Raw genomic sequence first — 22,500 nt, 5'->3', positions numbered from 1 at the left:
ATTTGGTCAAGCAAGTCTAAAGTCATCAAAATCGGGACTTCAAGTCAAGTCGAGTCTCGAGTCTCGAGTCCAAGTCCCCACCTCTGCTAGCTTGTCACACAGCGACAAGTGTTGGGCGTCAGTTTAAGCAGTGGTGGAAAGTACCTAAGTACATGTAGTCAAGGTACTGTACTTTTTTGAGTATTTCCAATTTCCATTACTTTTACTCCACTACATTAGTTACCCAGGCTTTTACTTGTAACAGAGTATTTCTACATTGCAGTATTGATAATTTTACTTAAGTAAAACTTTTTTTGTATTTTTTCCTCTACTGAGTTCAAGTCTAATTGAATAGTGGTTAAAAAAGAAATAGTTAAAAAACCTTCAGTTAAATCTCTCTCAAACTCTATAGGAGACATAGAACGTTTTGGTAACTCATTACGTCTACTGAGGTGTTGTTGAGGGCTTGTATTGCTGCCCAGTGCCCACTTGCCCAGTCATCTTTTGTTAAGCAATGGACGATTAGGCTAATCACGGCAGCTCCAAACTGGAATGTGCATGTAGTTTTGTGACGCTCCAGCACAATGGACACGTTTTGGAGGTGCCGTTTGGGGGAAGGTGATTTGCTGCCCGAGTGCCCGTCCATCTATCTATCATTAAGCAGAGACGTTGTTTCTTTCTTCGGTCCGTCTTTCAGCAGTGGGCAAGGGCTCAACGGCCTGCAACTGCCCGCCTTGTCCATCGCTGGCTACGCTTCTGGTGTTTATCCCAGCTGTCTTGTGTGTGAATGTGCCAGAGTCAAGCAGGAGTCAGTAATGATAATTCTGAAGGAACAGAACAGAACATATGGGGGTCAGGCTTGTTTGTGGAGCCTGATGGCTGCTGGCACAAAGGACTGTCCAAGTAGCTTTGTGGTTTGCTGGGGGGACTGTGTGTGTGTGTGTGTGTGTGTGTGTGTGTGTGTGTGTGTGTGTGTGTGTGTGTGTGTGTGTGTGTGTGTGTGTGTGTGTGTGTGTGTGTGTGTGTGTGTGTGTGTGTGTGTGTGTGTGTGTGTGTGTGTGTGTGTGTGTGTGTGTGTGTGTGTGTGTGTGTGTGTGTGTGCGCGCGCGAGAGACAGACATTCCCAACTGACTTGAGATGTCCGTTGATCTACAGTACCTCTCTTTCTCTCCCTGATATAAATGCTAAATGGTGCATTTATATAGCACCTTTATCCAAAGCACTTTAGCATTCACACATTCACACATTCACGGCAGAGGGAACCATGCAAGGAACCAATCTGCTGATCGGGAGCAGTTAAGGGTCGAGTGTCTTGCTCAAGGACACTTCGACACTACCCAAGGAGTCAGACAGGGACCTTCTGTTTCTCAAATGGCCACTCTACCTCCTGAGCCACTGTCGCCCCCATGGTTTCTCAATGTCCCTCCTCTCCCTGTCTCTCTCTCTCTCTCTCTCTCTCTCTCTCTCTCTCTCTCTCTTTCTCTCTCTCTCTCTCTCTCTCTTTCTCTCTCTCTCTCTCTCTCTCACTGTCCTTTTTCTCTTCTCACTCTCTTTCTCTCTCATTTCTCTCTCTCTCTCTCTTGTTAAAGGGCAAGACCACTTTGGTAGAGGTTTGGGTTGTGTATTTACCTTGCCATGATGTAACTCCAAAGGTGGACAAGAAATCAAAAATAATTGCTCCATTGATTAGAAATTGATAATTCAAAATATGCTCCTCATTGACTTACATTGTACGGTAAAACAGCTCTCAAAGTCACTCTTTTAGCACATAAATGAACACAAACAAAGTTGATTCAGACAATATAGAACATCACCAAACCCAGTACTGTTTTTTTTTTTTTTTTAATACAAATGTTAACTTCCTGTTGATTTTGCTATTTTATTAAGAAAAAAACCTGGACTGGATTTGCGGATCCGGATCCGGATCCGGATCCGGATCTTCAAATAGTAAAATCAGCAGGAAGTTAACATTTTTATTAAAAAAACAAACAGTACTGGGTTTGGTGATGTTCTATATTGTCTGAATCAGCTTTGTTCGTGTTCGTTTACGTGCTTAAAGAGTGACTTTGAGAGCTGTTTTACTGTACAATGTAAGTCAATGAGGAGCACATTTTGAATTATCAATTTCTAATCAATGGAGCAATTATTTTTGATTTCTTGTCCACCTTTGGAGTTACATCATGGCAAGGTAAATACACAAACCAAACCTCTACCAAAGTGGTCTTGCCCTTTAAGCCTTCAGAGAGAGATTGGAATGCTCTAATTGCAATCGTTAGTGTCTGATTGGATGTTGATTGATCTGAAAGGTCTCTGATTGGTCATTCAGGGAACATTCCATCCTGGAAGTTATCTAGTGTACTCTTTCCTAATTGGTTCCCTCTGACGATGTCATCAACTTCATGTCACTACTTCCTTGTTCTACCTCTACATACCTTTTTCATTCACACCTAACTCTACCTCTCTCAATGCCCCCTTTTCCTGTAGTATTATAATTTGTTACAGACAAACAGACTGACTGACTGACAGACAGACAGACAGACCTTAGTTCCTTAGCTTCCAAACAATTTTTGCGACAGTGGCAACTAAAAACTCCCCCTTAACTGGAAGTAAAGTCAGGCAGACCCAGGCTCTAGGGGTAGGCGCCATCTGCCTCGACCGTGTTGGGGGTGGGGGTTTACACAGACAGAAATAAGGAGAGACAGAGAGAGAAACAGAGAGGGACCGGTCCGCAATCACACCCTTGATCTGCAGCTGGGGGTCCGTAATCCACAGTCCATGGAGACCTGACAAAAACTCCAGGTTAAGGTTTTTGTGGGTCCCCGGATGTTGAGTTAGTGGCAGGCCTTACTGGAGCACCAATCCATACAGTGCTAATTACAATGCACTGTATGGGACATGAACCCACACTCACACAATCAAAGGAGAGAGAGAGAGAGAGAGAGAGAGAGAGAGAGAGAGAGAGAGAGAGAGAGAGGGAGAGGGAGGACAGTTCAAATAGGATTATTTTGGGGGGGTCCCCAGTTCAAATATGATTATTTTGAGGGGTCCCCAGTTCAAATATCATTATTTGGGGGGGTCCCCAGTTTAAATGTAATTATTTTGGAGGGGTCCCCAGTTCAAATATAATTATTTTGGGGGGGTCCCCAGTTCAAATATGATTATTTTGGGGGGTCCCCAGTTCAAATATAATTATTTGGGGGGGTCCCCAGTTCAAATGTGATTATTTTGGGGGTCCCCAGCTCAAATATAATTATTTTGGGGGTCCCCAGTTCAAATATTATTATTTTGGGGGGGTTCCCAGTTCAAATATGATTATTTGGGGGGTCCCCAGTTCAAATATAATTATTTTGGGGGGGTCCCCAGTTCAAATATGATTATTTTGGGGGGTCCCCAGTTCAAATATAATTATTTGGGGGGGTCCCCAGTTCAAATGTGATTATTTTGGGGGTCCCCAGCTCAAATATAATTATTTTGGGGGGGTTCCCAGTTCAAATATAATTATTTGGGGGGGTCCCCAGTTCAAATATTATTATTTTGGGGGGGTTCCCAGTTCAAATATAATTATTTGGGGGGGTCCCCAGTTCAAATGTGATTATTTTGGGGGTCCCCAGCTCAAATATAATTATTTTGGGGGTCCCCAGTTCAAATATTATTATTTTGGGGGGGTTCCCAGTTCAAATATGATTATTTGGGTGGGTCCCCAGTTCAAATATGATTATTTGGGGGGTCCCCAGTTCAAATATAATTATTTGGGGGGGTCCCCAGTTCAAATGTGATTATTTTGGGGGTCCCCAGCTCAAATATAATTATTTTGGGTGGGTCCCCAGTTCAAATATGATTATTTTGGGGGGGTCCCCAGTTCAAATATTATTATTTTGGGGGGTCCCCAGTTCAAATATGATTATTTGGGGGGGTCCCCAGTTCAAATATGATTATTTTGGGGGTCCCCAGTTCAAATATGATTATTTTGGGGGGGTCCCCAGTTCAAATATTATTATTTTGGGGGGTCCCCATTTCAAATATGATTATTTGATGGGGTCCCCAGTTCAAATATGATTATTTTGGGGGTCCCCAGTTCAAATATGATTATTTGGGGGGGGGCCCCAGTTCAAATATGATTATTTTTGGGGGCCAACGGCCTGAAAAGCTTGAGAACCAATGCTGTAGATGAGTGGGATCTCAACGTGGGGGTATAGGCTGAGGGGAGGTTGAGGAGGCAGCTGGATGGCGTCCTGATGAACCCCTCCTCTCATCCACTGTGTGATGAGCTAGCAGGGATAAGGAGCACACTCCCCCCCCTCCCCCTCCTCCCCCCAGCACACACCACAAAGCTACTTGGACAGTCCTTTGATGCCAGCAGCCATCAGGCTCCACAAACAAGCCTGTGACCCCCATATGTTCTGTTCTGTTCCTTCATTAACTCACTCCTACCTGACTCTGGCACATTTTGCACACAAACTGCTGGGATGTACCGTACACACTGCACACTACAGCCCAGAGACTGACTTACAGTCTCTTCCATGAATTGAGTACGAAGGACCCCAATGGAAACAAGCCATAGTGCTTTCTTGGGTTTAAAATCCTCTTGACAGACCTTGTATTGAACTGTACTTCCCTGTGCTTGTCTTTGCAAACTGTTAATAAAGTATTCAATCAGTATAGTCACTCATACAATAGTCATATATTCATAGGCTGTACATAATACTCCTTACATTCATATCGTTTGCTGTCGGGGAGAAACCTTGTATCTCGACATTTCTCCATGTTTTTGGGGGGAAATTGATGCCCTACTTCATCATGCAAGAGTGTCACACGAAAATAGTGAAAATAGCAGATCTACAAGCTCGCAACGCAGCTATTTGCACTAATTACATTTTTTGAAAATAACAATAATAATAGAAAAGGACTGGTCTCGGACATACAGTGTTTCTATACCCGACAGCAACACTATTCACTGTTGATAGACTGTGCATATTATCTGTGAAGGGCTGTTGAGCGTTCGACACACTTATTTCCAGTCTCATATTCGCTATTGACTGATTTATCCATTCATACTGATGATAGGTGTACATTTATCCATTCATACTGATGATAGGTGTACATTTATCCATTCATAATGATGATAGGTGTACATTTATCCATTCATAATGATGATTGGTGTACATTCGTCCACTGGTGATACATGTACATGAGCAGGCTACAACACTTACTTACTTATATTCATTGACACAGTAGAATATAAATCATTCAGTCCCAGTGTAGATGTCTAGTGTTAGACTCGATTTTTTAATTTTGTGTTCTTACATCTCTACTCTTATCTGTATTCTGTACCTATCCTGTGTTTCATGCTTATTGCTGTTGCTGCTACAAATTTACCCACCAGGATGAAGATATGTGTGTCTTAGTTTATCTTATCTTATCTTATCTTATCTTATCTTATCTTATCTTATCTTATCTTATCTTATCTTATCTTATCTTATCTTATCTTATCTTATCTTATCTTATCTTGTGAATCACACAGTACAACATTACTTCCTATGATGTCTCAAGAAATGCCTGTGTGTGTGTGTGTGTGTGTGTGTGTGTGTGTGTGTGTGTGTGTGTGTGTGTGTGTGTGCGTGTGCGTGTGCGCGCGCGCGCGCGCGCGCAGCGCGCGCGCGCGCGCGTGCGTGCGTGCGTGCGTGCGTGCGTGCGTGCGTGCGTGCGTGCGTGCGTGCGTGCGTGCGTGCGTGCGTGCGTGCGTGCGTGCGTGCGTGCTGACTTATCACGATTTATCCTGAGTCGCGCCCCACTGGGGAAGCAGATGCTCCCTGGACACACACACGTATGAGCACGCACACACATACAGTACATATACACTCTCTCTTCCTGTCTATTTTAGATGATTTATGTGCCTGTATTCTTTTATTTTTAGATCAATTACTCTCTCTCTCTCTCTCTCTCTCTCTCTCTCGCTCTCTCTCTCTGCCTCTCTCTCCCTTTATTTGCCTCTGTCTTCAACCCCCATACCCACCCATACGCCAGAACGCACAAATTTGTCGTCGGCTAGTTTCCTTATGCTTTGGCGACACTATACATACAGGAGGCATGACTTCTTCTTCCGTTGGTATACAGATGGTACACAGTTATATCCTGCGGTGAAGTCCATACAACCCTAAAGACTGCTCTCCTTTAGTTAGTTACTTACCTGTCTAGTTAGTAGATATTAAAGACCGGATGTCATAATAAATGTCTACAATTGAACTCTAGCAAAACTGAAAGGCTCATAACTGGCCTAGATCACTGAAATTCTCTAATTCAGTCAGGTTGGTCATTAGGTTGTGTGTGAGAGAGAGAGAGAGAGAGTGAGAGAGAGAGAGAGAGAGAGAGAGAGAGAGAGAGAGAGAGAGAGAGAGAGAGAGAGAGAGAGAGAGAGAGACAGACAGAGACAGACAGACAGACAGACAGACAGACAGAGGGGGGAAGGGAAAGAAACAGAGGAAGAGAGAGGGGTTTAGGGAGAGAGAAATAGAGATTTCGTTAAATCATTAAATGGAGAGAGGGAGAGATAGTGTCTCCATTTTTCTGAGCGAACTGGCTGCGTGCGTGCGTGCGTGCGTGCGTGCGTGCGTGCGTGCGTGCGTGCGTGCGTGCGTGCGTGCGTGCGTGCGTGCGTGCGTGCGTGCGTGCGTGCGTGCGTGCGTGCGTGCGTGCGTGCGTGCGTGCGTGCGTGCGTGCGTACGTGTGGTGGGGGGGTTGGGGGTTAGGGGTGCAGAACCACTCTAAGTCTTCTGTCTCTATTTTTCAATCTCTTAATCTCTCTCCATCACTGGCTTTCTCTTCTCCTCTGTTCTTTGTTATGGAGTTCAGATGCTGTTGCTTGGAAACTAACTTCATGAGCTGTTCTCTTTTGGACACACAGCTACACAACACAACTATTAATACAACACAAGTACACAACTGCATACGTCATCACAGTACACACATACTGTACATACATACATACAAACACACACAGAAATAATACACATTACAGCTTTCTGGGGGATAATCTTTCATGTTTCAGTGTTGTTGAAACGAGAGCTGTCACCAGCCTCTTGAAATGATTTATAGACTAGAGCGTGTCACACCCTTGGCTGCCCCTAGTGGTCTGCAGGGCCGTTGATGGTCCCCCTGGGGAGTTGATCAGAGCCAGCTCGGGCCAATTGTTTTTTATTAATAGATCAAGCTGGGGTCTGACTTAGGCAGTGGTGGAGTAAAAGTATCAATACTGCAATGTAGAAATACTCTGTTGCATGTAAAAGTCCGGAATTCAAAATGTACTTGAGTAAAAGTATAAAAGTATTGGCATCAAAATGTACTTAAAGTACCAAAAGTAATAGTACTCATTATGCAGAATGTCCTATTACAAGTTTTCAAATGTATTAAAATATTTTGAAAATAGCAGATCTACAAGCTCACAATGCGTCGCGATGCGATGCATTGTGAGCTTGTATCGGCTATTTTCAAAAGGCCGAAATGTAGGTCTGAAGTAATAATGTATGTTTTGTAATAATAATCCAAATCTACATAGTAACGAGTAACTAAAGTTTTCAAATAATTGTAGTTGACTAAAAGTACAATATTTGCCTCTGAGATGTAGTGGAGTAGAAGTAAAAGTATTGGAAATTGGAAATAATCAAGTAAAGTAAAAATGCCTCAACATTGTACTTAAGTACAGTACTTGAGTAAATGTAATCAGTTACTTTACACCACTGGTTGATGGGCTTTCTGAACTTCTCTCCTTTTATTGGCAATGAAAGGAGAGAAAGTTCAATGAGTCCACGTCATGTTGTAACTCTCGTCTTGCCTATGAAGCCTGATGTGGCGGGAGTGAGAACGTGTTGGTGGATGCGACGCTAAGCTGAATGAGGCTCATGCAATACATGTTCAATGGATATTTATTTCGGGGTTACATAACGTTTGATAACATAACGTTCTTCATAGTTGATCGAAGACAGTACATCTTTAAATGTGTTTCTACTGGATCATGTAACTTGGCGTTATTCTTTATGGTGTGCTTATGCCCCTCTGTAATGGATAGTCACCAGTGAAAAAGTACTCGAATGTTTTACTTAAGTAAAAGTATTAATACTGCATGTAGAAGTACTCTGTTACAGGTAAAAGTCTGGAATTTAAAAAATACTTGAGTAAAAGCACAAAAGTATTGGTATCAAAATGTAATTTAAGTACCAAAAGTAAAAGTACTAAAATGGTTGAAAATAGCAGATCTCACAACTTGCGACGCGTTGTGAGCTTGTAGATCGGCTATTAAATACAGTAGGTATAAAATAGTACACACACACACACACACACACACACACACACACACACACACACACACACACACACACACACACACACACCAAAGAAAATGCATGCGAGAGAATTCGCACATGGGTGTATTTTATTTTCATTCATCATTAGCCTATTTATATCTCTAGACAAGCGGTATCGGTCATCTAATGTTAATGTGCAGCATTACTGAAAGCAGCCTCTCTCCAGTGTGTGTGTGTGTGTGTGTGTGTGTTTGTGTGTGTGTGTGTGTGTGTGCGTGCGTGCGTGCGTGCGTGCGTGCGTGCGTGCGTGCGTGCGTGCGTGCGTGCGTGCGTGCGTGCGTGCGTGCGTGCGTGCGTGCGTGCGTGCGTGCGTGCGTGTGTGTATCAAAGCAATTAGCACCTTTGTGATGTTTATCAGGCTGGGAGGTGCGACTGGCAGTCCCACACGAGACATACACACGCACGCACGCACGCACGCACGCACGCACGCACGCACGCACGCACGCACGCACGCACGCACACACACACACACACACACACACACACACACACACACACACACACACACACACACACACACACACACACACACACACACTAACTGCATCAACAAATCAATTGAGTATAACAAACGACCAATGCACTTTGCGAGATTATTTTAACGTTATATTCGACGAGATACTAAATGGTTTATCTGGTGTATAGGCTATTCATTCACGTCCTGAGGGTGCCTAGATGTCCTGAAAGATTTGTGGACAGTACCAAATAACGAACAGTTGTCCCGCATTCTGAATGCTGTCCTGTTTGACAGACAGACAGACAGACAGAACGACAGAACGACAGAACGACAGAACGACAGAACGACAGAACGACAGACAGACAGACAGACAGACAGACAGACAGACAGACAGACAGACAGACAGACAGACAGACAGACAGACAGACAGACAGACAGACAGACAGACAGACAAGAGAGTATAGGAAGTAATAACCAGTTGAATGCACCAGTCATGGAACCATTGCTCTATTTACATGTTGGTTTATTTGTCAGTGAATACTGTTTGAGACTCCATCACCAGCAGTGGTGGAAATTAACTAAGTACAAGTACTCAAGTACTGTACTTAGGTACAATTTTGAGGTATTTGTACTTCACTTAGGTATTTCCAATTTCCAATACTTTTTACTTCTACTCCACTACATCTCAGAGGCAAATATTGTACTTTTTTACTCCACTACAATTATTTGAAAACTTTAATTACTAGTTACTTTGTAGATTTTGGATTATTATTTCAAAACATACATTAACCACTTCAGCCCTATATACATTTCGGCCATTTGAAAATAGCCGAACTACAAGCGTCGCAATGCGACGCATTGTGAGCTTGTAGATCTGCTATTTTCAAAAGATTTTTATACATTTGAATACATTTGAATTTTTTTACTCAAGTTCATTTTGAATTCCGGACTTTTATTGTAACAGAGTATGCAGTATTTGATACTTTTGTGTGACGCTGTAGTATGTTCAAGTAGGGCGTTAATTTACAAAAAAACACCAAAAAGTTAAAATTAGGAGCTAAGAGGTTTCAGCAGTTATGTAAAGTTACTAAGTACATTTACAGCATTTACAATTTCCAATACTTTTACTTCTACTCCACTACATCTCAGAGGCAAATATTGTACGTTTTACTCCACTACAATTATTTGAAAACTTTAGTTACTAGTTTCTTTGCAGATATAAATCATTATATTATAAAACATACATTAACCACTTTAGCCCTATTTAATGCATAGGCTATTTGAAAATAGCCGATCTACAAGCTCACAACGCGTCGCGATGTTTTTCAAACATTTTAGTACTTTTACTTTTGGTACTTTAAGTACATTTTGATGCCAATACTTTTTTTTCTTTCTTTTTTTCTAAATTTTTATCCCACACTGTCACCTCACAGCTAGAAGGTCCTGGGTTCGATTCCCGCAGGGGACGCTGTGGGTGCTGGGGGCGTGATCTCTCCTCCGCGTCATCAGTGCCCACACCCTATAGGTGGGGTTGGCGAAAGGGCCAACCCCACCTATGTGGAGTTTGCATGTTCTCCCCGTGTCTCCTAGGGTAGGTACCCTCACAAAAAACATGCAGTAATCCTGGTCACTATACTGCCTCCCCCTGGCCAGCCGGGGCGCCTGATGGAGGGGAAGGGAACTGGTTGGAATAACGTGTTCCTTCCACGCGCTACGTCCAACCAGGGAAACTCTCTCCTGTCAGGTGATAAGAAGGTCAGACGGCTCTCATGCATTGAAGGAGGCATGAGCTCGGCCCTGGCCTCCCTAGGTTGGCAGAGGGAAGGTAGTGCCCAGGATTACACGCTTAGGCATTGGCACTAGGGGGAAAAAATAAGGGTTACAAAATCGTGGGATGCCAATACTTCTGTTCTTTTACTCAAGTAACATTTTTAACACAGGCCTTTTACTTGTAACAGTATGAGTATTTTTGTTATTGTGGATTTGCTACTTTTACTTAAGTAAAATATCTGAGTACTTCTTCCACCACTGCGGGTTTCAGTGATATGTGTTTTGTATAGGGAGGTAAGTGCATAGTGTACCAGACTTCTCCACAATCTGCAGTGCATATATTCCATAGCCCTAATGCATCAAACTGGGGGTCCTTGAAATGTAAAAGTTTCAGTATACCACACTGTTCCATATAGCATGGCTTCTATAGGGGCTTTACTACACTAATAATACCATATCCATTGCCTTCTTGCCGTGTTCGTTCGCCTCAAACATGAAACATTTCCAAGCAGCACTCCTACGGTTTTCAGCAGTGTGGAGGCTCATGCCGTATTCACACTGTGACAAGACTGTGACACCATGTGAAGTGGTGGAGAGAGTGGAGCGCTCTGTGAGAGAGTGTGTGTGTGTGTTTGTGTGTGTGTGTGTGTGTGTGTGTGTGTGTGTGTGTGTGTGTGTGTGTGTGTGTGTGTGTGCACGTTCAAACAAATTCTCGTGTAAAACAAATTCTCGAATTGTCATTTTGAACAGCCGAATCCAGTGTGTGTGTGTGTTTACAAAATTCGGAGTCGACCACAAAACGTAACTACACACACCACACAGCACACGTCTACACACAACACGCACGCACGCACGCACGCACGCACGCACGCACGCACGCACGCACGTACGCACGCACGCACACACACACACACACACACACATACAAACACACACACACCCACACACAAACCACAATGACGCTACTGTCAGTGATTATGGCGATGTGTTGGACATGAATTCCTCTCCTCAACTTAACTTCAACTTTATTGTCACCTCACAAGTTTACAGATGTGAAAGAGAACACACATGTTTGGGCAGTTTGAAGAAAGCAGCTGTATTAAAGGGTAATGGAGAATAGAGAAAGAAAACAAGGAAAACAAAGTCACATATACGCATACGACAGCAGAATGTCAAATACACATGCACAGTGAAAATTGAAATAAGATGAGGCAGAAACGCTTCTTGTGCGAGTACATTTGCTGCAGATATAAATAGCAGCAGATAAAGAATCACTGTGAGTCCCCTCCGCAGGAGAGAGACATCAGTGAGCAGCCGATATCAAACAAGTACATGTACAGTAAGTGACAGTGTATACATACGCAGTGGTGGAAAGTAACTAAGTACATGTACTCAAGTACTGTAAAACTTTCTCTACATCTCAGAGGCAAATATTGTACTTTTACTCCACTACAATTATTTGAAAACCTTAGTTGTTACTTTTTAGATTTAGCTTACAAAACATACACATAACTTCAGCCCTTATACTTTGGCTTTTTGAAAATAGCTGATCTACAAGCTCACATTGCGACGCGTTGTGAGCTTGTAGATCTGCTATAGGATTTTTGTACATTTAATATACTCTAGAAAATTTGCGGAATGGGACATCCTGCATAGTGAGTTCTTTCTACTTTTGGTACTTTAAGTACATTTTGATACAAATACTTTTGTACTTTTACTCAAGTCAATTTTGAATTCCGAACTTTTACTTGTAACAGAGCATTTCTACATTGCAGTATTAATACTTTTACGTAAGTAAAACATGTGAGTACTTTTTCCACCACTGGTATACAGTACATACATAAGTGATAGTGCCAGGACAGCTGTTTATGATGTGATTTTATTGTTGAAACTTTATGTGAGCTCTATGGGACAAACCGGGTTAAATAAAGATTAAATGAAGGTAAAAGAAAATGGGTTTTAGATAAGACTGGATGAAGAGGGAAGGTAAAGATCAGGATGTATCACACACACGCACGCACACCCGCAAGCACACACGCAAACACGCACACAAACACGCACGCACACACACACACACACACACACACACACACACACACACACACACACACATGTACGCAGATACACACACACACACGTACATACACATTCATGGACACTGAGAGGAGAGGAGCAGTAATTAGGTGTGTGTGTGTGTGTGTGTGTGTGTGTGTGTGTGTGTGTGTGTGTGTGTGTGTGTGTGTGTGTGTGTGTGTGTGTGTGTGTGTGTGTGTGTGTGCCTGCACGTGCGTGCGTGTATGCGTGTGTGCGTGTGTGTGTGTGATCCTATTGCTGCTTCAGCCCACAGTTTCCATGGCAACACCGGAGCCCATCTTGGTCTCTATGGTAACTTCTGGATAGCAGTCAGAGAGAGAGAGAGAGAGAGAGAGAGAGAGAGAGAGAGAGAGAGAGAGAGAGAGAGGGAGAGAGGGAGAGAGGGAGAGTTGGAAAGTAAACTCTGACAAGAAGAGAAGGTTTGGTCTCCAAATGTCCATGAATATATGTTCTCACTCACTCACACACACACACACACACACACACAACACACACACACACACACACACACACACACACACACACACACACACACACACACACACACACACACACACAGAATCCATGTAGAAGATGAAATGTGTCCTCTGACAGAATGTCAATGCTTTAATCTCATTGGTCCATTTGTTTGTTTGACCTTTCACCATTAACCGAGTTATGTTCTGTCTGTCTGCCTGCCTGCCTGCCTGCCTGCCTGCCTGCCTGTCTGTCTGTCTGTCTGTCTGTCTGTCTGTCTGTCTGTCTGTCTGTCTGTCTGTCTGTCTGTCTGTCTGTCTGTCTGTCTGTCTGTCTGTCTGTCTGTCTGTCTGTCTGTTGGTCTGTCTGTCTCTCCGTATGTCTTTGTCTATTTCATCCATCTCATTCTTTCCATAGTATTTTTTTGTGCTCCCTCTCTCTCTCTCTCGCTCTCTCTCTCTCTCTCTTCTCTCTCTCTCTCTCTCTCTCTCTCTCTCTCTCTCTCTCTCTCTCTCGCCCCCTCTCTCTCTCTCTCTCTCTCTCGCCCCCCCTCTCTCTCTCTCTCTCTCTCTTTCTCCCCCCCCCCCTCTCTCTCTCCCCTCTCTCTCTCTCTCTCTCTCTCTCTCTCTCTCTCTCTCTCTCTCTCTCTCTCTCTCTCTCTCTCTCTCTCTCTCTCTCTCTCTCTCTCTCTCTCTCTGTGTCATTCATCTCTTCTCTGTTTTGGAGTCACTAACATGATTAGTTCTGTCCTTTATGGGTCTGTGTGAAGGAAAGACACAGCAGTGTGTGTGTGTGTGTGTGTGTGTGTGTGTGTGTGTGTGTGTGTGTGTGTGTGTGTGTGTGTGTGTGTGTGTGTGTGTGTGTGTGTGTGTGTGTGTGTGTGTGTGTGTGTGTGTGTGTGTGTGTGCACGGACGCGCGTGCATGTGTGTACTTGCGTGCGCGTATGTGTCTACCCAGAGCTGGGTAAGTTGGTTGCAGCCTCCAGGACCCGAGAAAGCTGCAGGAGAAAACAACTCTTCTACAGCATACAGTTAAACTTTTCGCATCTGTCGCACCCCCTATGGGCACAAGTAAAAGTGCTTTTGAAGGTGTGCTGTATACATGCCCCTCAATAGGCGATTTAAATTTGGGCTTGATTGGATCTTGCGTTCATGATATATCGCTTTTTATTTGGTCTAAGAAATAAGCCCCTCCCACACGTTTTGGAGGCAATTACAGCCAATTAGTATGGAATATCAAAAACGTGTTGACACTCCTTGTCACATGACCACGATCACGTGCACCTAAAGACTGGTAAAACCAAATCATGTTTCTACAACAGTAACATTAGTCAGATAACTCACAAATAGATTGAATCAATATTTTATTATATTCAATTCAATTCAATCTTTATTTCAGACCCAAGGGAGATCCATATCACAGTAAAAACACCATACAAAAAATAAAAAATAACAATAGAATGTAAATACAATATTATAGTGTGAATATAACATTTTATCTTGGCGTTCAGGCTCTGCTACATTTTTCTCCCTGCTCAGCACAATAAGACAACCATTATCAACCATTAAGAGCAGGGAGATAAGATATACAATAACAACCCCAGAACAGAACAGGGAACAGAACTAATAGCAGAGCCCACTGGTGGTGCTGGGGTGGTGGCGGTGGGAGCAAACAGCATAACAACAGTCCAGGGACACATACAGCAGAAGGAAGAACAGAGACTGAGGTGAGCTTAAATAACCAGCCAAATTGGTCGGCTGATTGCCACGTCAGTGTATGACGTATGGGTCTTGCATAACACTGTTGTAATAACGCATCCTTATACACCCACATAGTAATGCGCATGTGTGGAACCTCTTGAGTGTATCTGCCTGAACTAGTCTCGCTAGCTATGCATCCTTTGTGTTGCTTGGCTCTGAGTTGTTTATAAATGTGTATCACATGACTCCAGAGATAATGTGTGTGAGTTTTGGACAGAATCTGTAGGAGTAGCAGCAAAACAAATTGAAGAAAATGCAAAATGCTAATGCAAAATATATACAATATAATGGGAGTTACGGTTCAAGAGTTATAGAACTAAATGTATAGTGGGCTCCATGAGGCCGATTTGACGAGGCCGATTTGACATATTTGGAATGGAGTGTCTACCTTGGCCTATACTGTCAGCATGCACAAAACAAAAGTAATTATTGTAAATGCTCTAGTATTTACTTACATGTAATAATGGTGAATACTAACTATCTATTATTTACCTATTTTCACCACTATGTGCAGTCTGTGCACATACTACACTGCGTTGACATTCAGTACTCTCTCTCCCCCTCTCTCTCTCTCTCTCTCTCTCTCTCTCTCTCTCTCTCTCTCTCTCTCTCTCTCTCTCTCTCTCTCTCTCATATACATATATATATTACAAAAGGAAGCATTAAGCGAAACACGTTGTGCATCTGCATCAATAAAGCAAGTCATCCTGCATTTGAGGAGTGTGCGGTCCCTTATTTTGAAGGTTACTTTTTGTATCTCCGGGCAGACGGGTCACAGTGTTGCCATGTCTGCTTATTATAAGCAGCTTTTGGCTTGTTTTTCTGTAAAGTCGCTTGTAAATATTGGTAGTTGCGGGTTGCAGTTTTTCGGGGCTTGTTTCAAAATTGTAGTTGCTAATTTGGGCTTCCTTCCTAATGTTGTTTGAACCAGTCATTCTCAAACATTTTCATGTCAAGGACCCCTAATTGTCCGCGGACCCCCATCTGAAAATATTTTGTGCCAGGGACCCCCTGGCACAATGATGCGTTGTGATCCTGTAGATCGGCTATTTTCATATAGGCGATGTCCAGTACTGTATATAGGGTTGAAGTGGTTACACTGGGGACCCCCTGTGTGTATGCGATCATGCGGCCTATAGTCGCTTCTTTTGGGCTTGTTTTCATAGAACTGTCTGCTTGTTTTTCTAGCAAAATCTGGCAACATTGACGGGTCAGGCCAGCAGTCGTCCACAGCAGGGGAGCTCACACGCAGGGGAGGGGAAAAACTGACAGCATGACAGTAAACTATACATTTTAAGCAAGAAATAGGACATGTATCTTGATCTTAATTGCACATCTGCAACCACTTGTTTAAAACTTTGTTATCAGTATTCATTAGTTTCCAGCTCACATGTAAACCCACCGTGGTGAGACACACAGCAGTGCGCGCTCACGCTCAATCGCATGCTTGTTAAATGACTTGTACACTGACGGGCTCGCTCCACTGCAGTTTGTGACGTTAGGATGCGTAAAGGACACTAATGTGCACGCTCTATGGCAGTGGTTCTCAAACCTTTTCATGTCAAAGACCCACAAATCAATATGTATTTGGCTGCAGACCCCCACCTGAAAAGACGTTGTGCCAGGGACACAACACAACACAACACAACACAAATAGAATATTTGTGTTGTGTTTCAAAAAATATTCCAAATGTTTTGAATTTTTTCAAGATGATTTGAAAATAGCAGATCCACAAGCTCACAATGCGTCACATCACGATGCGCTGTGACCCCTGGGGGTGGACAGGGTGTCCTCTGTCCACGTATGCGCTGGGTGAGCAAGTTTCAGTCAAATGAATGGGCGGCCGTGTTTCAATACAGCCTCCATTACGTACTGTTGACCTCCAGGAGTATTGTGTGATTCTGGTGAGAAGTTCTATGGTTTCAGCTCTTGGCTTTGAATGGCAATCTTTATACATTTTATTACATTTGCTACTGTTGTTTGAAAATGTTATCTGCCTAATTCTGACATACGTATCCCCCCCCCCCACACCCACCCCCCATCTCTCTTCTGTTTTCCAAAAGAACTGAACAATACCTTGCCAAACCTTTAAAAATAATAATAGATTGCAGTCGCCAGTATGCAATGCCTTTGCCAACCCTGCAGCTTTATTTGGGTCTGTTTTATTCAGGCTGCCTTGTGTGTTAGCCTCAGTGTGGGGCATGAAATGAGCTGGTCTGGAGTCAGATTGGGCCATGGCTGTGGACTCAACCAGCCAGGGCAAAATGTTGTCTACTGATGGGGCGATAAAATCCTCTTCCTATTTGACCAGACCCTCAAATATGTTTTCTATGTCTAGCCAACCCGTTCTCACTCCCAAGGCGTCACATTTTGCCGCCCTGTCAGTAGCCCTGAAAGTGAAGTTTTGACATGACGGGACGCTCTGAAAGTCAAGTTTTGACATGACGGGCGCCATGGCGACGTCGCATGTTGACAAAACTATGCCTAAACCTAACCCAAACCCTAACCCTAACCTCACATAAATATGCCTAAACCTAACCCTAATCCTAACCCTAACCTCAGAAAACATATGCGAAGAGAGAGAAAAGAGAAGTCATAACTGCGGTGGGATTCAATCACAGCAGGTTGAGGTAACTAGTCAAGCGTTGCTACCAGGTAAACCCCAGAGGCAGCTGTCCAATCCCTCGATTCCAGTAGTATTTGAAGCTCCAATGCGTGGACAACAGTGGCAATAACTGACTTATTTTTGTGAGAATGTGTTTGTCTTTCATATGTCCTAACAGTAACGCAATGTGAAGTTGGGCTTATTGGGATCTTTGAAAAAATATAACAGAGGCCCACCCACACAGTGTATAAAAACAACTTCATTCGGATTGAATTTTTACAATAGGTGACTGGTATCTCCATTTAGCCGTTAACCAGTCCTGAACAGCTTGTGCCAAAATGTCTGACAAAATTAAATTCAGTGCCATCTGCTCTATTTTCTCAGTTTAACGTTCTTGCAACCAACCAGCTAATTATAAAGAGCTGTGCAGGCCAGGGCAACTTCTTTCACTTCCCATATATCCTAAGAGTTAGTGAAACAGTGAGTGAGTTGATCTGCTGGTGAGAGCCAAGAATAGTCTGTATTGTTCTGATTTTTAAGCCAAGAATATATATTGTTCTGATTTTTAAGCCAAGAATATAGTCTGTATTGTTCTGATTTTGAAGCCAAGAATATGGTCTGTATTGTTCAGATTTTGAATGTGCATCTCAATTGGCATATTGAGAGTATATCAAAAGTAATTTGAGACACATTCTAATGCAAGGTGTGAACAGCAGCGTCTCAACTGTGTCTAGAGACGATCTGGATAAGCTGTATCTACAGTAGGTATAAAACAACAGGTCTGAACAGGGAATGACTTGCTGATCCCGATTTTTCTATGCAGTGATTAGATTGGTATATATTGGCCTATTTGTTAATCAATGATCTGAGGTCCATTCTACTACATAGACGCCTCTTTCTCTCTCTTTGTGGCACGCAGCTACATATTTTCGGCTTTCTCACCTAATAATTAGGTGATTGCCTGGATAGAGTCAAACTGTATATTTTTTTTGTTTTTGTTTTTTTGGGTAGTATGCTTCTCTTATGTGTTTATATTTGTCACACATTTGCAGTCAAGTGTCTGTCTCCACCACTCCTTGACCACAATGAGAGCACAGCCTGTCCTCTCTGGGCAGCCACGTTTGTCTGTGTCTGCCTTTCTCCATGGCCACGCTGTGCTCACTGTCTGTACATTGTTAAATTTTTTTCTCACTTTGTAATCAGTCACCGTACAGTGTTGTCTATTTAGGGCCAGATAGCAATTAAACTCTCCTTCTCTCTCTCTCTCTCTCTCTCTCTCTCTCTCTCTCTCTCTCTCTCTCTCTCTCTCTCTCTTTCTCTCACCCTCCTTCTCTTTCTTTTCCCCTCCTTTCAACCTCTTTTCACAGCCTAGGCAAATATGTTTCCCATCATTTTTAAGTCAATGGGGGTCAGATTGGGCTGAAACTTTCTCCAAATATGGAGTTGAGTGACATCATAGACCAATGTTGCAGATGACTGACTGGCCACGTGGCATTAACGATCCAACAGACCCTTTCTTGTTTTTTCTCTTTCTACCATGTGCATAGGAACACATATCCTGACTAAAGGGCCATTCGTTCTAAGTCAAGTGGACTATAAAACTATAAAAAAAATCACACCCAGTGTGAAGTGAGCGGTGCTATTTATGAGTTATTAATTTCATCATGCATCTCGGTAGCCAATCACAGCACGTCCTGCAAAGTGACGTGCTTACATTTTTTACATTTTTATTAATTTCATCATGCGTCTCACTAGCCAATCACAGCGCGTCTGCGAAGTTTGAGGTTAATTTCATCATGTGTCTCGTTAGCCAATCACAGCACGTCCTACAAAGCTTAGCCTATGGGCGTGTTTTCCACAGCATGGCGTCACAGCGAAAGACACATTTTCACGACGGAAAGAAGAACTTTCGCCACCGATGGGTCCTAAACCCTCTTATAGGAGCGGTTACACCGCTCAAAAATACGTTGTAGTTAAGTTATCTTTATAGTTATAGTGCTCAGTGTGAATGGCACATAACCCTTCCATTGTGTTAGGGTCATTTTTGACCCGTTTTCAAGTTTAAATAGGTAAAAAGTACCCTTTACATTTCTTTATTGGAACGAGGCTTCATGATATCCTCAGAAATAGCCATTTTAACGCAACAACATTATTTATCATAATTTTAATTAATTCTGATGGTCTCTATAAAAAAAAGTGACACTTGTGGTGTTAGGGTCCGAAATGACCCGGCAGAGAAGTGTGGCTCAATTCCCCACAAATTGTCAATATTCAATGTTTACATGTTTGAGAGTGAGAGAGACTTGTCCTCAATTAGCATTTGCTATCAGGAGTAAAATAAAGTTTGAGTTTATGAAAAATAAAATACTTTTTACCTTCTATGGTATACGGGTCAAAAATGACCCTAACACCACTAGTGTCACTATTTTTAATAGTATTAAAAAAAAAATAAGTTTAAAAAAGTGTGTTCTAATTAATTATTCTATTATAGCTAGATAACATCATTATCCATTGCCTTCATTATAGGAAATTTAATGAGTGAATTTTAACATTTTTATAATAGAAAACGAGATATATTGAAAGATGAAACCCTAGCCCTAACCCAACATAATATTTTAAAAAGTGTTTACATGGATATGAATGCATTACAAGTCAGCTATGAGGTGGGAGAAAAAAAATAATGAAAATATTTTTTTTTTTAGTATTTTGGGCTGATTTAAATCACAGGTCAAATTTGACCCGCTAACACCACAAGTGGATGCAGTTTTCTAACACAATGCAAGGGTTAACTCTGTGTCTGTGTGTCTTTCTGTGTGTCTGTGTGTGTGTGTGTGTGTGTGTGTGTGTGTGTGTGTGTGTGTGTGTGTGTGTGTGCGTGCGTGCGTGCGTGCGTGCGCGCGCGCGTGCGCGCGTGCGTGTATCTTTAGGAGCGGGTGGAGTATATGTTCCTCTCTCTACCTTGTGCATAGACAGGACCACATAATATCCTGACTAACTCTGTGTCTGTGTCTGTGTGTCTGTCTTCAGGAGCGGGTGGAGTATCTGTTCCTCATCATCTTCACCGTGGAAGCGTTCCTGAAGGTCATTGCATACGGCCTGCTGTTCCACCCCAATGCCTACCTGAGGAACGGCTGGAACCTGCTCGACTTCATCATCGTGGTCGTAGGGTGAGGAGAGAGAGAGAGAGAGAGAGAGAATCTGTTAGTTTTCATGGTGTGGCTCTGCAGGAGGCTAGCTGTCCATAGTCTCGCATAGTCAGTTGATCAGCCGCCTACTGATACATGTGGTGACATCTTTAACCCATTAAGACCTGAGGCAAATTCTAATGTCTTCTAAATCCTAACAGTTTTCTGAAAAACACGTGTTGCTATATCAGTGGTGCTCAAACTTTTTCATGTCAAGGACCCCCAAAATGATATGTATTTGGCCGCCGACACCCATCTCAAAATATTTTGTTACAGGGACCCCCAGAAGCAAAGATTGGAGTGAAAATTGTTGGCTTTAAAATTATCTATATATTCAAAGATTTTCACAAATTGTCACGATTTTTCAAAAAATGCAGATCTGCTATATATCTGTTATTTTTGAATATCCAAAGTATAAACACAGACAGATGCTTTTCCGGTTTTAATTGGTTAAAATGCAATGAATGGGATAATAAAAATGCAAAGACTTTAGGGCAGTCCTTAATGTGGGATAGTATCAGGATTGGTTTCTAAAAGCAGCGGGCGTAGGGTTTATTGTTTTCTCCACTGTTGATTTTTTTTAAAATGCAAAACAGGAACATGAATATTCAGCAAAGACCATTGTTACAAAAACAGCAAAGTGTCGACACACTTAATGTGTTCATGGCATTATCACAGATTTTTTCTGCAATACACATAACAAGCGATTTCTTACAGCAATCCATCACGAAATCAAGGATTGAGGTATACTTGTAACGGTATACTGTAGCAGCGTTGAATCCAAATATGCCAATAACTGTTTAGCGTTCTTTTTGGGCAGCCCTTCCTGCTAGAAACCTGTGTCCTTTGCTACCAAATATAAAGGCTACTGGACTACAATGATACACAAGCTGTGAGACTGCATTCACGGGAGATATCTTTGCATCTTAGTTAAACAAGACACAGTGTGGCTTCCCTGTACAATCATTAGCTCGGTATAGCAAGATACTAGTAGTGCAGTTTATGAATGAGGCAGCAGTGTTGTGCTAATGTGCTAATCGTGAGCTTAGCAGTATGAGGTGAGCTGTGATTGTTCTACCTTTGAGGGAACTGATTGGTGTAGCAGCATCAGCCCAGCTGTGTGGTTTGCTGTGATCGGTCTACTTCAGAGATTTGGGTACACAGACTAAAAGGCCCGTACACATTGCAGGAGATTGGGTCCGATATTGCTGTCGTCGACATTTTTTGGCGCTCGGCGACAAAACCTCCCGATCTGACGCAGATCGGCCTTTGATCTGCGAGATAATGCTCGCTCTGTGTGAAAGGTTCCGCGAGACGATGTGGCCGCGATTATCCGCTCTGCGACGGCTTTCCGACCGTTTTCAGATAACTACCATGTTAGATATTCAGCTCTGTCCCAGACAGGAGATCGGACAGTATCATACATTATGAAAGGGTCTGCGAGAAGATCCACGCTACAGCCAATGAGAGCACATTACAGCCACCGTGGCCAGGGGAGCGTCGCTGGATCTGACCACAACAAACAGTCCCTACCGCAATATTACCGTCCAGTCCTGTATTAAGTTAACATTATAAAACAAAATGAGAGAGTGGGCGAGCCTGGTGGGCTGTTTATTTTAGAGGAATTGTACAGAGAGAGAGACAGACAGAGAGTGAGAGCAAGAGCGAGCTCTGTGTGTGTGTGTGTGTGTGTGTGTGTGTGTGTGTGTGTGTGTGTGTGTGTGTGTGTGTGTGCGTGTGCAGCATGTGCACGCTGTTATGAACAGCGTTGCCAGATGTTGCGAGAGAAATAAGCAACCAGGTCTATGAAAACGCCACTTGAGCACTTTAAACCT

At 42.8% G+C, this 22,500-nt stretch overlaps 1 protein-coding gene across 1 annotated transcript in view; it reads left to right on the top strand.

Annotated features, from left to right (window-relative positions):
• cacna1c (calcium channel, voltage-dependent, L type, alpha 1C subunit) overlaps positions 1-22,500 on the top strand; it is a 244,367-nt gene that overhangs the window by 113,427 nt on the left and 108,440 nt on the right. Inside the window, exon 4 of the mRNA XM_080421807.1 lies at positions 20,508-20,647. Within this exon, the coding sequence (XP_080277933.1) occupies positions 20,508-20,647 (140 nt within the window). The remainder of the gene's footprint in view (positions 1-20,507; positions 20,648-22,500) is intronic.

The sequence above is a fragment of the Gymnoscopelus braueri genome (assembly GCF_963280865.1).
Source record: "Gymnoscopelus braueri genome assembly, chromosome: 23".
NCBI lineage: Eukaryota > Metazoa > Chordata > Actinopteri > Myctophiformes > Myctophidae > Gymnoscopelus > Gymnoscopelus braueri.
This window is presented reverse-complemented; position numbering and strand designations above follow the sequence as displayed.